The sequence below is a fragment of the Anomalospiza imberbis genome, chromosome 8 (genome assembly GCF_031753505.1).
Source record: "Anomalospiza imberbis isolate Cuckoo-Finch-1a 21T00152 chromosome 8, ASM3175350v1, whole genome shotgun sequence".
NCBI classification, from domain to species: domain Eukaryota; kingdom Metazoa; phylum Chordata; class Aves; order Passeriformes; family Viduidae; genus Anomalospiza; species Anomalospiza imberbis.
The window spans coordinates 30,906,816-30,924,920 of NC_089688.1; the positions used below are offsets into that span (position 1 = coordinate 30,906,816).

An 18,105-nucleotide genomic window follows, 5' to 3' on the forward strand; every position below is an offset into this window, starting at 1 on the left:
TTCTCCTGGTATTGTGACCCAACTACATATTTCTCATCTGCCAAATTTCCTTTCCTGAAAACAGCTCTGTCTTTAAAGTAAAATGGAAAAGATTATGTAAAGCTTTAAAAGCACTCCTTACATTTCTACACTTCTCCCCCCTTTTCTTACACAGCACGCTTGCTCTATTGAGCAATGCAGGTGTGAAATTATTGGAAGCACTGTGGAATTCACCCTTCCCCAGCTCCCTGCCAGACACAGCCAACCAGCAGCTGACTGACCATACCAACTGTGCAGGTCTCAGGGCAGAAAAGAAGCTCCAGCACCCAGAATTTCAGTGCTGGACAGTCCTGGCTGAGCCCCATGACATGTCTGTGTCAGCCCTCACTGAGCCCTTTGGCCTTCCTTTCCCTGGTGGTGAAGTTTGGAGACATCCCTCCATCAGCACCACATTCCCTTCTGCAACACACAATCCACTGTTCTGAAAGCTGGGCCAGATGCTGAAGAAGACTGCTCATGGGAAGACCCTGATTATACATATTTGTCATGTTATTTCCAGTAATTTGGGTCAATCCAAGTAAATTCCACAAGATGCAGCAGTGTTCACAGGCTGGCCACGCTTGGACACAGACTTGGTGCTCCAGAACTACAAAGTTGATTTATTAACTTTCCACAGCTCTTGTCCTAGTTCTGGCTGGGGTAGGTAATTTTCTTCCTAGCACTGGTACAGTGCCCTGTCTGGATTAAGGATGAGATTAATGTTGAGAACACACTGATGGTTTGGTGGCTGCTGAGCAGCTCTCACACTCAGTCAAGGACCTGTCAGCTCCTCCTGCTGCCCTGCCAGGGGGGATAACTGGGGGGAACAAGGAGCTGGGTGGGGGACACAGCCAGGAGAGCTGACCCCAGCTGACCAAAGAGATATTCCAGACCACATGCTCAGTGCATAAATCGTGAGGAAAGCTGGCCAGGAGCCACTCAGGAACTGGCTGAGCACTGGTCAGTCAGTGGTGAGCAACTCTTTTTCATTTGCATCACTTGACTTTCTTTAGTTTTATTTCTCTCTCTTTTCCTTATTTTCTTTTTCATTATTACCATTATATTTAAGTTATTAAACTGTTCTTATCTCAACGTACGAGTCCTCAGTTCTGCTCTTCTGATTCCCTTCCCCATCCCCATGGTGAGGAGTAAACAGGAGTTGTGTGGGGCTTGGTTGCATGCTGGGGAAAATCCACAACATTCCTGCACCCCCATTTTCCTGCCTTTCAGCAGAAATGGACAGCTCCCCAGAGGGAAGCAGGGACAGGAGCACCACCAACAGCCTCTGGCTGAGCAGCAGGTGCCAGAGCTGCTTTCTGAGAAAATGTCACTGAAAAGTGGTTGGGGCAGTAAAACCCATTTGCTGGAATGTTCACTCAAATATAGACATAGGTATGCTCACAAACACCCTAGGAGCACAAATATCAAAGGAAACCAACTGCTGCAATGAAATTATGTTGCTCAGTAATGCACATAATCCAACTGAACAGCAGAAACAGTGCTGCAGGTATAAACAGTAAGGAATGCATGGATATTCACTTATAAATGCAGAATACACAAAACAACTGATGCTTTGATCACCTTATTTGTGATGCTGATTAAAAAACCCCTAAAAGTATATGTAATTTTAGACTTTTATAAGCATCCTGTAAAAATGATAAATTACTTTATTCCAACTAACACACTGTCCTGTTGGGTTCTTCCCTTTGCTTAAGTTCTGACAGCATCAGTGTTCTACTTCCATGAAAAGTCAAAAATTTCAACATATTCATGCTACTTTCAAAGAGCAATCTGAACAAAATAAACCCAGTATCTTAAATTTGCAGAGCAGTTCAATATTCAAATGTGTTTACCTAACTCTGATTTTTAATGTGGCTTTTTATATTTAAATGGAACAACAGCTGTGGAAGCTGCACCAGAGGAACGGTAGCAATCCAAAGATGACATAATGGCTTAAAACCCTCAAAAGCTGTAAATCACAGCCACCTCTGGATGTCAGGTCACACAGTGGTCTGCAGAGCAGGGAGAGGAGAGAAGACCAACACTAAGGTTCTAAGTGAGGCCTTTTTCTTTATTAGATTCAGAATTTTACATTTTACTGATTTGTCCATGCTTTTCTACTGCCAGATTCCTCATCCTCTCACCTTTCTCACCTTGGTAACAGCCCTTAATATTTTTTTCCTCCTGGATTGTAAACCTTGTGTTTGTCTTCAATATGTCATCATCCAACCTATATCACAGCTCATTTACAACTCTTCTATATTTATAATCATTTTTAGCTTCGTTTTTTTTCTGTATTTTCAAGACATAGCTTTACCAATTTGCTGCCAATTACACTTCCATTCTTTCACTAATAAAGCTGTGAGAAAGGCCTGGATCAGGTCAGAAAGCCCGTCCTATTAAGCACAGATATGGCTTTTGACAGATGCCAATTGCACATTAACAAGGCAACAGTCCTGTGTTTGCATCTTCAGACAACTCCTGCAAATTCCTACTTGCACTTCCACAAGTAAGATACAACACAAATTAGAAGGCATGATTAAAAATTATAATAACAGAGCTGAAACAATATCCTGTTCATCACTCATCAAAAGAAAGAGAAATAACTGCCTTGGGGCTGTAATAAGACAGAAAGTGGGACAGGGAGACCAGTCCTCCCCAGCAGACTCTGCAGGAAGCATTCCAAACATGACAAATTCACTGTTCACCCAGCAGATGAAGTAATGACACCAGTATTTGTCCATAAAATGTAATTTAGCCAGACTACTCCAATGAAATCAGAAGCTTTAATGCTATAAAACTACAGGGTTGGAATATTTTTACCTTATTAAGGGAGCAGAGGGGGGAACCCATAAGCTTTCATTTTGCCTGAGCCGAACCATCACAGTGTGGGCTTTGTTTTCAGGAGCAAACCACACAGCCCCCAGCGCTAAACAATTTGCGTAATTCCTCCTGCGATGCACGCACCTTGCCAAGAGCCTGGTGCCAGGTGTAAAGTCCACACTCTGGGCTTATCAGCACATTAAATAAAAGCATCTTCCCTCTCAGCCTAACCAGATACCTGAGGGCAGGCATCAGCCTGGATTCCTTCGTGCTTTCTGGCCCTGCCTCATCTTGTCCCACGCCGCGAGCGCCGGGGTGAAGACATCAAGCCAAAGCTTGTCCTTGTAAAGAGGCAGTCAACAACTACAAGAACATCTGCCAGAAATGCAAGTTTAGGCTTGGTTGTAATACCTGCCCTTAACTCCTGCCAGACATTAATGATGCAACACCCAAGGCATGTTATTGAGTTGGTGTCAGTTCCTTTCTTCGTATGTAACCCGAATCCTAAAAACAATTATTTGGAAATCAAGGGAAGAACTATACTTGAGTCAAACTAATTCTGAACTTTATTTCAACAAGCCTCAGCAAAAGGCAAACAACAATCCATATGTTTTTATGAATTTGGGAATGACAAAATGGAAACATGTCTTTAAAAAAAAAATGTGCTCATGCCGTGTTCGCAGCTAGAGACTGGGAGAGTACATGAAAGTCCAAAAATAAAACTTGACTAGAAGCAAAAGCAGAAGTTTTTCCTTCTGTCTAAACTAAGGGAAACATAAACAGTGAAGTACCAATAGCAAAATGTCGATTCCATTTTAGTAAGATTTTTAACAGCATGCCATAATAAAACAAGAACAAAATTTATCCTATAGCAAATAGGATATCTTACAATATTTTAAAATATATCCTCTAAAACTACCAAGAGTTCAGAATAAAAGTGTTTTTCTGCACAGCCATCAGTAAAATCACTCATACATGAGATTTCTGAGGCACAAGCTTTAAACTAAGAGTCGTTTAAAATGCTTTCTGGGTGAGAAGTTACTCTCACACTGGTTTTATATGAAAATATGAATTACTCTTAAGGGACAGCTGCGTGGTGCTCTGCCACCCCTGGAGCTAACTCCTCAGCAAAGAGAGCCAAAGGCATGGCTATTAGGCAAATTAGGAACTGTTTAAAGTACTGCTAACCTGGCTGCAGAAGGGCTTCTTTTGGGAAAAAAATATATTTGTGGCATATTCATTTTTATAGCAAACAGCAGGGTCATCATCTATTCTTTGTAGAGGTGTTGTGCTATAGCAGCTGCTTATAAATCCCACTAAATGAGGTAAGGTGACAAACTTCACCTGAAACCAAACCATCTTTTGTCTCCCCGGATGACAACATTAAATAGGGCAGAAATGGCTACCTGGAGCAGGACTGCTCAAAGAGTAACCTTTTTTTTCTTTAGCCGTTAAAACCCAAATTCAATTAGCTCCTCCATGCTCAAACAGAACTGCCGCTGCTGAAATTGTACTCCAGCAATAATTGCCATCCAAGAGTGATCTAATTATATACAAGTCTCAGTGGCTGCATTCCCACGTTGCTTCCTACAACCCGGATTCACTACAATCCAGCTCATGAGCGAAATCCACCTCATTCTCATTCCTTCTCCCTCATGATTGTACGACTTTATATACGTGCACTGAGAATGGAGTTAGTCTATTAGTAAGCTTGCCATAAAAACCCAAGTTTCTACCTACTGTTAAATACAAAGGAGGAGAAAAGGCACTTCAGCTGCATGTAAAAAACAGCTAATGGGCTAAGCTATACAAGGGAAAGAACATTCTTTTAATTAAGGTACTGGATTAGCATTCAAAGACCAGCTTTACTTCTTGGCTCTGTCACCAGCTTCCTGTGTGACCCAGGGCAAGAAATTTCATCACTCCACAGGTCAGGTTTTCATCTCTAAAATGGACAGTGACATTTCCCTCTCCTGGCCTTACTGTATTTCTGTTGTAACCAATTCCTATGTGCTGGCATGTTGCCCTGGACAATAAGTATCCAATATTAATTGAAGCCTCTATGTGCTACTCTAATAAAAAGCTAAAATCGACTCCTCTCCCTTTGACAGCATCCTGGTGGAGTTTTGTATCACCACTGTTTGCCACTACTGCAAACACATCTGAGTCCCTGAGCAAAGCCCTGCTTCAATCCCCACTTGGAAATGGAGAAGGAAGGAAAAGGCTGGGATTTTTGGGATTGGGGTATCCCAAACATTCAAAGAATAACTTTGTCCAGCACAGAACATCCTGGCCAACTTGAATGGGCTATTCCCTCCTAACACAGTCACGGTGCACAAGTATACTGTACAGTAGAGAGGCTGCCAATGACTTGCTGCTTTTTTTTTTCTTCTGTATTTTCTACTCCCACTGTTAAAAAAAAAAAATCAGTGCAAGGGTTTTGCCAGGTCTGTAAATTTGAACAAGACCATCTGAGCTGACTCTTAAGAGTTCTTGCAAGTAATTACAAGGTAAAAATGAGAATACTTCACACCTACATTCTGACTGAAAACTTCTCAGCCCTACTGGCTCCAGGCTTTTAATTGTCAAAAGAGTTCAAGGTTTGGAAAGTTATTGGCATATTCCTAACTAGCATTGTGTCACTATTTGGCACGATTTTTGCTGGGATACCTCCCAACTCTGTGACATAATCAGAGGGTTCTCTACATTACACCATATAGTCAGATGCTCATGTTAGTGTAATATGTTACCATGTTTAATACCATTTGCTATTACTTACACTTAATCAGCTCTGGAACCAGTTAAACCATATAGGAAAAGTAATTTCAGAGGCTTTCAACTGACAGTCTTCTACACAGAACTTGACCTAAAATTACGACCTGAAGTTCGTAAGATGCAGTCTACGTAGGCAATTGCCTCTAAACAAACATTCATAATTCTCCACAACCCTGTGGGAACTGAAAATTCCTATGAAAACAGAAAAAAGGGCATAAAGTTGACTCTGTAGAACTGTCTCAACTAGAAAAACTGTCAGAGTTTCCCCTTCTGGCCAGCCTTAATTTACTGCTTCAGCAATTTTATGCTCCACAATTACTGCAAGCCTCCAGCCACACAGGAATGGCTGAGCACTCCAACATCAACCTCCCTTTAGGTTAAAATCCCAATCTCTTGAGAGATTCACACTAAATTCAACCCAAGGTGCACATTCCCATGCACAGGTTTTCAAACAGACTCACAATTATACCCTTGAACTCAACAAATGAAAATTTTTAAAAAAGAGTGGCAAAATTACTAAGTATGCAGGACTCCAAAACACAGGTTGTGACTTGCAAAAGTAATTTTTGGACTTCTGGTTTCATTTCTTACAGGGCACAAGCAGGGTCCTCTGGGTGCCATCAGCTGGGTACCCAGCACCCCAAACCTCTCACCACTTTTCAAAACCTCATTATTTACTTTCCTGCCTTTCTATAGGAAAGGACTAGACATTTAAATAAATGACATAATCCTTACTACCATTCCATTCATTCATGCAGGCCACTATAATTTACTGCAAGGAAAAATCAACTTCTTCAAAATATTCCTCAATCCAAGACATTCAAAAGGCTCAAAGCAGGAGAGGAGGTGAGAGGGCTTCTAACAAATATTTGCTCAAGTGACCGCATCATCCATGAACACATTTGCAAGGAAAAAAATGGGTGAAGAAATTTATGGTCAACACGAAACACGCCAGGCTGGGACAGGAAAACGAAGAGGGAGTAGAGAAGGGGAATTTTTAACCAGTTTCATTTCATCAAGGAAACGTTTCTAAAGCCTGGCAAGCCCCTGCAGGCAGCCTGAGCCCTGGGAGAGGTGGCCAGCAGAGAGCCACACCATGCAGAACACAGCTTACTACAACAACTGACACCCATCCCCGGCAGCCGTTGCTGCTGCACCCTCCATAAATTTTGTTTAAACAAGTGTTCAAACAAAAATGGCTTTGCCAGCCACCCAGCTCACCTCAACCATACCGAGAGCTCACCCTGTGACAAAATATTGCCAAGGCCATGAAAATCCTCACTGCTTTCAGTGCTGACTGCCCAAACTCGAGGACAGGTGAGCTGGGTGGTTCACAGGCTCTGAAGACTTAAAAGGATGAGTGGTGGTGGGGCTTTGGTCTGATGGCATCCTCATCCCAACGTGATCTTTCTCCTCCTCTGCCCCACAAAGGCTAGCTCTCCTCGGCATTTTCACAGGGAATGTTTTCCTTTCATACCACCCAAGAAGCTGGCACTTGTTTTCTCTTGGATTTGGGTGTCTCAGATGTAACAAGACACTACTTTTAAAGACCATCCAAAGCAATGCAAGGGATATATTTTTACTCATGTAAAACCAATCAAGAAGGAGGGAAATTAACATTTTGTCACCATTTAAGTCCTATAAGCCCTTACAGTAACATATAACAGTTACAGTAAGATATTCCGCAAAGAATCTATGGAGTTGGGCTGTCTGTCACCAGCCAAAAATAGCATACAATAATCAAATTAGTTTTTGCTTTCAGTAGTGATTGATCAACAGTTCTATTCACAGAGCTTGTAATGCTCAGATCACCTCACAAAGGTGGAGACAGCAAAGCCCATTCAAGATATACTTCAGAAACCATGACTCAGATCCCTAAAGGTCCTATAAGAAAAGCCACACTGGTTGTTTTGGACAATGCCTTCACAGTCAATAAAATTGCTTGCACCCATCTAGGCTAATCAGAAAGACTAGAGGTGAACAGAAATTCCTGAGATTTCAAGCTCTAATTTAGCTAACCACTTAAATAAATATCTGTACGCCTTATTAAAGCCAACAGGATTTAGGTATTAATAAGGTAGCATTATTAAGCCTGTGTTTAATAGTCCTGCGTAATCACAGCTTTGCTACTACTTAAAAATTCAAACAGCTGTTTAGAATTTGTCCTCAGGTAAAACACTTCTTCTGAATTTTTATCATCTGTGTTTTGGGGACTGCTCAGAGCCCACCCAACAGGCTCCAGTCAGATCTCTGTTAGACTGCTGTGAATGCACACTGCCTTTCCTGAAGCTCCAGATCTGCTCTAGCTGCAAAATCAATATCTAGCTTTTCATTAAAAAAAAAATAATAATTTCAGCTATACTAACAGGATTCTAAAGGTTTGCTTGACAGTTTTCATAACTGCAGTTATTAAAGTCTGTGCTAGTACAATTGTACAAGTAATAATTAAATTGTAATGCTAATGACTAAAGCTGCATCAGCATGTACTATTTGGTCGTCATGGCAAACTTGTGGGTGGATATTGCACATGGATATTATACTTTTTGCCAAGGCAGGGGTAGATTAATCCTACAGGCACGAGTAAGACAGACGAATATATAAAGTTATGAAGCAATTGGCTATGCAGTGCAATCTTATCTATAGAGCAGTGTGAAATCATCTCCAAAATAAACGTGGAATGCATCAGCTTGGTTCCAAATGCTTTAACAGAGAAGGCCATTAGTGAAAAACATTGTCCTGCCCATGAGAGCTTCACTTACCAACCACGTCGAGGTGGTAGGTGTGGTTGATGGACCCGTACTGGTTCTCCACTATGCACGTGTAGTTCCCTTTGTCTGATGGCACCACGCTCTCCATGATGAGGCTCCAGTGCTGGTTACGGACCTGGGGGATGGAACCAGACAGGTTGGGATCTTCTCAAGCAGAGTTTTACCCTCTCACCTTCCAAAAGAACTGTTCCCTGAATAATTAACCTGGTGTAATCCACAGCTGGAAGCCTCTTCTGCGCTCATTTGACAGTTCTGGATGCTGAAATGATTTATGCTTGATCCAGGACAGCATGGCTGCAGAGTGAAAGCTTTCACACCCTCTGCTATAAATCTACCTGGCCCCTGCTCCAAGCACTGCAGATGTCAGTGCACACTCAGTCCTCCCAGGCTGAGCAGGATGGCACCAATTAGCAGCAGTTGTCTTACTGGACTTCACCTTTCAATCCACTCTAAAGTGAATGCACACCCTCAGGGTATTCCCCATCTGTCTCCCAACAGCCACCTGGTAATAACTACCCATCAGCAATACAGGATGGATATGATCCCCTAAACATCCAGGTCTTCACCCTTCCTAATAGCTCAATGACATGGCACATATTTTAGAGAAACTGAGGGGTGATGTTTGGGATTCCTCCCCCAAAACTCCTGCTGCTCTGGGGTACTCCAAGAAAGAAATGAATCCTAGAAATATGCTGCCTCATGAAAAATGCCCAAGAAAAATCCTCATGGAAACAGAGTGTAAGGATATACATTTATCTCACAGAATCCCTCTCAGACAGAATTTATTAAAGGTACTGATTCCGTTCCCCTTTGAGCTCCAAGGGAGCACTGGCTCTGGCCTCACAGAAAATAGGATCCAGCCCAGTACTGGAAGGATACAGAGCCATCCGGTGCATACATATATTTCCTGTGTCAGAAGTTGGCTCCCAAAATGACCTTTTGCTGGCTGTGGACTAATTCCTTGTTTTAGCATTACATTTTTGACAAAGTGCTTAGAAAGCTTAACATTCTCTGTAGCTGCAACGTACAATTCTTCAACAGCAAAGTACATATTTCAGCAAATGGAATAAAACACAATCTGCTACAGTCATTTTAATCAGCCAAATGGAAAGCAATTCTGTGCTGTACACCAGAAAAATTTATGGACCATTCAGTGACACTTCCAGTAACCATACATTCTTAAAACACTATTACAAGTATAGCTATGAAATCCTGCATCATGCCTAAATATTTTGTAGGTCCTTATCCAGCAGGAAAAGCTGTACAGGGCCACATCCCAGTGCCAAGAGCACTTGCTGGAGGTAAAAATGCCTTCAGTTCAAAACTTGGAAGATAAGTTCTCTCTATAGGCAGCTCCTGGCTTTCCTAGTTGCCCCAGCTAGTAATTATCTCAATAGCTGGATATGCCTCTTATTGCTCAGTTGTGGACTAATAATATTAGCTAATGACTGGCCATGTGGCCTCTGAAAAGCAAAGAGGTCTTTGGGCAAGACTCCAGCAGCAGGAGAAGATGCTAGGCTAATGTCAGAGAAATGTGTGACACGGCCTCAAAATCTCCAGCCCAAACTCAAGGCTTCTCTCCTCAGCCCCTCGTGTTGATGGTCAAACAATTATATTGATTTCATCAAATTATCTCGATTTTTCTTCACACTGTGAAGAGCTAAGGATAAGTTTATAGAACTAGAAAGATTTTATCGGTGTTATTTTAACATCTCGTTGCTCTGTTAAGAAATTCTGAAAGTCAAAGTTTGGGTCAGGAAGAGCTGCTCTCATGAACTGTTGGTAAATAACAAATACAACAGCTACATATTTTGAGTATTAAATACCTCTTGGTGATTTATTTTGAAGGACACTTGGTCAAAGTGACCTGAACTTTCTGCCATAACAAGTTAAAACACACTCCTCGGAACCAGAGCAAGAGTTTTTAACCAATGTGATTGTAAAACAGGAAGACCAGATTACAGTTCCACAAAATTTAAAAAAATAAAAATTGTAAAAAAGCTGCAGGTAATTAATTTGACAGGAAAACACAAGAAATTGTTTCTGTTCAGCAGGAAAACATATCTAACTTACAGCCACAAGTGGATATACTGGATGGCAATATTAAAAAGTATTTGTGCAATTTCCCTTCTTGTAACTCCATGGACAGAGATAATATCTTTAAAACAAAACAACAGCTTAAGCCACTTTGGTTTAAGCTAAACAACTGCTGTAGAGGTCCAAAGAAGTTATGACACATTGTCAGACAACTGGATTTATGTCAGGGATCTGGATCCAATGAGATTGTTGGCTTAGTGCTTTGTGGCTACAAGTGCAGCATTGCAAAGTCCAGGAAAAGCCCCCTTTGCTGGGGATGAGCAGCCTCTTCTCCCACTGAAGATTTCCAAATTCAACTTTTCATTCTCAGACATGCAACAGTCCAGCCATATCCCTGTACCCACACAGCTGGAAACACAGGCTTTGGTAATGTGGCCTTTTTATGTGAAATGCCACATCCCTTAGTTCAAGTTTTTTCCTGACTAGTTATGGACACTTCTAGCAAATTACTGACAGCTTTACTGGGGGGGAAATCTTTTCCATTAAGGTTTTAAGCATTCCTCCAAACAATCTCTCCGAAAGATTCAATTTTTCTACTGAATTATCAGTATCAAATGCATACAAACTGCCCTCTTAAGTTATAGCTTGCAGGTGGAAAACAAACTGGAATCAAAATGCCAAGGAATATTGGTCAGAGAAGTGGGAAAGGGCAAGGAATTTTTCATATAAACATTTTGCTTTTGGAGTATCCTGTAAAGAACAGCGGACGGTTCAGTTCAGTCTTAAAACATGTGTCTTCACTGGAGAGATAATGTCATGAAAAGTTGTCACTTAGCTAAAAATGGATCAATTTTAAACTAATCTCAAAGGAAAGAAGGACTAGAAATGAAAGCACAACTCTTCACAAAAGCAGCACAGCTCAGACAGCAGTACAGTGGTACTGCTCAGACAAAGGGAACAAGTACAGAACACCCATGGCAAAGGCCATAGGCTTGTGCAGTTGTTCCTGTTAATCATAAATTTTCTTACTCTGTATTTACCTGGCTGAATTTAAATGTGTTTAAGACAACTGCAGTGATGAAGCTTATCCAAATGCATAGGTGCAAACACACACGTGTTAAATGCTTAAACAGTAACAGCTGATAGAAATGCATTTGCTTTCTGGGTGGTGTACAGGAAAGAAAAGGCTCCCGTGGTCTCAGAGAGGATTTAGATTATCAACTCAAAGAAAATATAAAATGCCTCCAAAGGCACAAACAAGAGTTATCATCACTTCGAAAAATCAGAGTAAAAAGGATTTAGATATTCAATAACTGATTCTGTTCTCTTTATTTTAAGGAGGTTGGGTATATCCTGAAAGATCATAAAAGGATTGATTTTGAAATTCACCACCCAGAATTAGTCACAGTGCAGGAATTCCGCCCTGGAAGCTATCTTGGCCAGAACATACACCCTCCTGCTAGCCTGCCTGAGTGCAAATTGACTCAAGACATTCCCCAGTCCTAGGGACAAAGTGCTACAGGCCACTATCTGATTTTGATAAAAACAATACCAAGGGATTTCCCATTCTTAGCAGGAAAGAGGTGGCTGAAGGATTACTGGGAAGCTTCACGTTTTCTTTCCCTTCCCTTTGTCCCTTAAGGCTTCAAGGGATGTATTTCTCTTCTGTCAGATATGGCCACGTTTGGTTCCAGCCATTATATCCCAAATATTGTGACTATCTCCAGGAAAAATGCCTTGCAGAGAGCACCACCCAGATTCAAGACAAGGTAATGTGCAAAATTTAGCATGAGCTGCTGTGATACCTGGTTAAACACCAACCAACACTGATAGACTCAGTCCTTCCTGAGGACTCCTTGATTAAAAGCTCATTGGCATAGTGGTGTCAAGAAAATACAATTCTCTCTATTCTAGTATAATTTTGCATAAGCCCACAGTGACTTCATCCTGCCCCTAGAACAGGATGAGGACATAGCTCAAAAAAAAAAGCTCTGGAGTCCTCACTCTTTAACACCCATTCACTGGGAACAAGCTTCCATCTTCAAAGATGATTATTCAAAATGACAGAATATAGAATGTACATGGGATTTGGTTGATTAGACAATGGTAAGTAAATCCTACAAGATCATTTAAAATTTAATGTCTTTATGAGCAACTAGAACGTCTGAAATCCTCAGCTGTGTGCCCTCTTTTTTTCCTTTGGACTAAAGAGATATAAGAAGTTATGATTTAGTATTAGAGGTACAGGCCTCACATATCCAGCTGGCTTTAGGAACAGGCATCTCTGGCTCCTTCCTGGAGTACATACCTACCTAGGAAACTGCATGTATTTAATACACACAACCAAAAGTTTAATTTGTGCCACTTAATGGGCACAACTCTAAATGATCTCGCCCAGCTCCCTGACACAGTCTAGCAGTGGCAGCACAGAGCCCCACATGAGCTGATTTACCCCACCAAAGATCCCCCTCCCAAAGCAGACACCAGGTATCTCCATCCTGCCTCTCTAGACACACATTTTCCTTCATGGTCTTCAAGAGTGATATCTTCATTTCCCCTTCATCAGAGGCAAAGTGTTCAAAATAACAGCCTGGTTACTACCAGCACAGTTACTATTATTTTCCAAGACAGGATTAGTTTGGTTGGGGACTTTTTTTTTTTCCTTAATTGGTGCTTTTTTTTTGTTTTTAAAAAAGCACCGAGAAGTGCAAAAATCACTGAATGGGAGCCAATTCATTAACACTCCACAGTGTTATGAAAGGCAGAAGGTGTTGCCAGGTGTACACTCATAAGCAACAGAAATTTATGGTGTAAGCAAACATAGATGGAAAAGTCTACTTAGATAATTAGTGCTCATGCAGGGAGACTTTCTGGGCTCTGCTCTCTGCTAACACAAATGTTGGAAAAATTGACACTTTCTACAGTTAAATCCAGCTAGAGAGGAAAGGAGACTGAGGCTTGTCCTCCTCTGCACTGGAAAACAGGTTTTTTGCACCAAGCAGGACCTGAATCGACAGCTCACAAAGCAATGGCTCAGCCAAGGCAGCCCCCCAAAAACACTGCAACCATGGGGGAAAGGCAGTGGTGCAGGACTGGGGGGCAGCCTCAGAACTCAGAACTGAGCTCTGTCTAGCAAAGACAGTTAACTTGTGTCTAACGACCATTGCAAACTGCTCGGAGCAGCTCAGCACAAGCTCCAGGATGGGGATTCCAACCCTGACACAAGGGCACTGCCTCAGAAACTTCTCCTCATGAGGGAAGAGCTGCAGAGGTGTTGCGGACAGTGAGGAAACCACTGAGAGAAGATCCACACAGGAGGTGAAGTCAGAAATGGCAATGCTTGAACAGCAATTTGCCACCAAAGTCACGCATTCCCAGTTCCTTGGAGGAGAGGGATCAGATGACCGAATCCTGACTTCTGACCTGACCCAGGCAGATACCACGAGGTTAAAGGTCTGTGCACTAACACACAGAGCGAGCTGGCCTCCCTAAAACTCTCTCTTAATCAGTAACCACCAACTCAGAATAAGATACCTAATCTGAAGCTATTTAAAATTCAAACAAACCCTTCCAAGTAATTGCTGTTACTTTCCCTCAAATTCTTCTTCCCATTTCAGTTTCACAGGCCATAAACTCTATAGAAAATAATAACTTCTTACTTCCAAAAAACTGCCTTACGCTCACCAAAGCGGATGGTCATGTTTTTAACAGTGCAGCCAAAAATGAATAGAGCAAAACAGTCTTAATCTGCTTCGCTAAGTCAGTCTTTAGTTTTCCAAATATGTCTCTATAAATAATCCTTAGCTGCACTGCTAGGCTAGAAGCTTGAATTTCAGAAAAAAAATAAATAATTAGTGCTCAGTAACTGCCAAAGAAACCACCCACCTTCCCCAGAAGAAAACAACTACCTCTTTTTGCTTCCACATTTGATCCAAGGCCATTAAAAGATTTTTCTGTTGACTTCAGCAGTTTTTGGTGGATTTTTTGTTTTGATTTTTTTTTTTTTTTTTTGAGGGGGAGGAGGGCTGGCTTTGTGCTGTTTGGTTTTTTGAGGTTTTTTTACAGCTTTGGTCAAGAAATTACAAAAAGCCATCATGAGCCCTTACCTTGTAGCCGCCAATGCGATGTTCCTGCTTGAACTCCTTCCCATTTTTCAGCCAGCGCATGGTCGGCGTTGGGTTTCCCATGGCTGGGCAGCGGAACTTGACAGTGTTGGCGGCTGGCACGGCGTGGAGCCTCTTCTCCATTTTGTCCGTGTGTGTCCAGTAAGGCGCCCCTGTTCCAAAGGGACACATCCAGAAACATCAGCACTTGGAAACTGAGCTCCCCCTCCAGCCCCTTCCGCCGGCGCAAAGAGCCGCAGGAACCCATTTTAAGCACGGTTTAAAAAGAACACAAGACAAGATCCGCTGCTTCAAGTGTCAGCCAGGGTTTTGCAAACAGCTCAGTCTGCTGCTCTGGCTATTTAATTTGTGACAAAATTCCAATAATCAGCCAAGGACAACTTTTGTTTTGCGTACGTCAAGTAAGACACAGGGACCGTTTTCATCAGACACTTTGGACCTCGAGCTGAGTTACTGTGATGGTTCAAACTTGGAATTTTTTGCCCTCAGCTGTGAAGCCAGACAGACCAATACAGAAGATGCTTGGAAGCATCAGCCCTTTCCCGTTCTGTGAGAAGGGGGATAAAAACACCCACCTGTCTGACAGCAGCTAAAGCCTGCAGTGTGTGAATCCAAGGTGAACTGTGCTGCTACTGCCACAGAAGCCACTGAAATTCATTTACAAATGGAACATACTTCTGAAATCTTAACCCAAGCAGATGGAATCAAATGAGTAAATGTGGATCAGCAAAATCATTTATCATTTTGGAGGGGTTTCCCACACTAATGAGCCTCTTAAATTCCAAAGGGTCAGTGACATCCAAAAACATGGCACAAAATGAGAGTGCCTCTCTCAACACACATTTTCTGAGGTGATCATTTTCCCAGATTCTGACATGGCTCTCCTGGCTCTCACTCACTCCTTCCCATGTCCTTGCCCAGTCTGTGCCCACATGAACGTCATGAGAAGCACATTTGTCATGTACCAGCAGAGGAAACACAGCAGAACAGGATCTACAACTGCCCATATGTTTTTACCCTCACAGAAGTAAACTTGGATACATAGACCCAAAGACAAAGTTATCCCATGCTCTGGGTCCTTGCACTGCTTCATCTACATTTCTCAACGACTTCATGGCATTGCTTCAGTCATCTCACCATAACAGTTTTTTTTTTTTTAAGTTAAAGATTCAAGATCTATTTAATAGTAGGAAACATTAATTTCTTTTACAATGGAGTTTTCCTGAAGCAAATCAGATTAGCGTGGAATTTTTAGGACTAGAAGGGTCCAGAAGAATAACTCCATTTCTCTCAGCCCTGTTTCATTTCCTTCATTAGCAGGCCAACACTCCACTATAAATAAATTCTTCCGTTCCTCAAATATTTATAGCAGGTCTTACAATCAGTGCAAACTCAGAAATCCTGCTACCCCCCCTCTCTAAATAAAAATACAGCTGGACAGAAATTACAGGAATAAACCCTTTAACAAAGTCTCTCTCAGTATAAAGAAAACATTCTAAAAGCAAGTCCTGTAACGATGCTATGAACGATAAGTGTTTGGGTTTTTTTTTTGCCCGAAGTGGCAATTAATGTTAAAATTAATGAAGTAGAAAAGAAAGCAAATTTATGCATGTAATCAAAACAGAAAATCAAGTAACTATTGAAAATTTAACTGCAACACTAAGAAATTGTTACGCAGACAAAAGTGAATTAGGGATGCAAGGAAAATCACTGTTAACATTATTTGCTAAAAGCAAGATCACATTAAAACAACAGAAGATTTAAACAAAGCAAACCAGAGGACTTAACTGCTACATGCAAAGGCCAAATTACATTACAAGTACACCGGGCAAAGGCAGAATTAAGTCTTCCACAAGGCAACCATTGCTGGGCCCTACTCACAGCTCCCACAAAGTCAAAGCAAACTAGAGCAGGTCAAAGACAATCAACCATCCAAACCAGCTGTATCAGCACCCCAGCCAGAGCAGAGGGCTTGCTTTAGCCCCAAATAAGTACTGCCAGCCCAGCAACTCTGCAGCCAGCATGGTCACTTGTCACCACATCCATCACATGAACCTCTCTTGCACGTAGAGAGCACAAAGAGCTCACATGCAGCCACTGGCAAGCACAGCCTCTGAGCCACGAGCTCCACAGCTCACCCATGGCAAAGCTGCCCTGCAGCCCACGGGCTGGAAGGGCCAAGCTCTGGGAAGCTCCCATCAGGCTGCAGACTGGGACCAGGGCACTGGAGTCGGTCAGGATGCAGCCTCCAGCAGCTCCCCAAACAAAGCTGCTTCACACAGCCAGGTTTGTAGTGCTATAGTACAGCCTATCCTCTGGTTTTCTCGAAAATAACTATCCTTTCCATCAACAACCTGCTCCTGGAAAAGCTCCAATACAACAAATGCACAGAGGGAAATCTCTGACAGAGATGGGTGCAGAAGAGAGGCCACATAGATGCAGGCAGAAATGAAGAGAAGAGGCTCTGTTTGGTCCCACAGGAAGGGAAAAGAAACACCCCAGACTGGGAGAAAGATCTGTTTGGAAAGCTTCCCCTCACCCAACCCTCAGCATAACCTTCAATGCTCCTAAATTACAGGTCAGCTTGGAGAAAAACATGCAGACATCACATATGGAAAGCACCATCTAAAAATGCTTCAAGACATCCCACATTTGGCAGCTCCGCAGCACGTTCAAGGAAAAGGGGAAAAGGCAGCAACATCCACAAACCATCACACTTGCCCTTAAATTGTGCTTTCATCCAGTGATTGATCTGATTAACACACAGCATTCTTCTTTATAGATTAAATCACATAACCTGAAACACCTTTTAGTGCTTCTATTTGTCTTGAGAGGAAAAACACCGAGCTTCACTAAAACCGATAATGAACACAGTTAAAGAGTAGATAGCACCAGGTGCTGACTGCTCTCGTGGGCCGTGTCCATCACATCCCATCACTGCTAGCAGGACAGGTGAGGTAGGTGGCACCACTGCTAAAAGTTCACAGTAACCACAGGGCAGAGACCAGCATGAAGCAGCAACAAGCAGAAGGGGAACGGGTGGGAATTCCTGATTGCTCGTAGAGTTCTCATTAGTGAAGAAAATATCCTGCTGACCCACACTGCACAGACATTACATCTAATCAGCCAAATCTCCTGCATGTGAAATTGAAATTAGGAAGCCCAGGGGACCACTTCAGGACTCTTCAGTTTTTATTTGGACTTATCTAGTACAAAGAAACACAAAAGCAGTCAACTCTAAGCCTGCCTGACAAGCACCTCAAGCAGGCAATAGAGTGCCATAAGTGACCACATCAAACCCCTCCAAGGTTTTCAGTACTATTGTATTTGACCTTTAATTAAAAAACACTTCTAGGCAACATCCAATTTTTGCTGCTCCCCTGAGTGGGTTTCCACTCTACAGGATTTGATGAATTTGAACCTTGTTTCATCCTTTCTGAAACTCTTCAAGGCATGAAAGGAACAGCATGTGGATTACATTTAGATAGTTTTTGTTCTTGGTGCCAATTTACCATTGCTTGGCCCAGAAGAAATTGTTCAAAGGGCGATAAGGAAAAAAA

At 42.1% G+C, this 18,105-nt stretch overlaps 1 protein-coding gene across 11 annotated transcripts in view; it reads right to left on the reverse strand.

The window, feature by feature from the left end:
• FGFR2 (fibroblast growth factor receptor 2) overlaps positions 1 to 18,105 on the reverse strand; it is a 79,888-nt gene that overhangs the window by 37,327 nt on the left and 24,456 nt on the right. For all 11 annotated transcript variants that reach the window (XM_068198234.1, XM_068198231.1, XM_068198239.1 and 8 more), the window contains 2 exons: positions 14,528 to 14,697; positions 8,376 to 8,499 (listed from right to left, as the gene is read on the reverse strand). In XM_068198234.1, the coding sequence (XP_068054335.1) occupies positions 8,376 to 8,499; positions 14,528 to 14,697 (294 nt within the window). The remainder of the gene's footprint in view (positions 1 to 8,375; positions 8,500 to 14,527; positions 14,698 to 18,105) is intronic.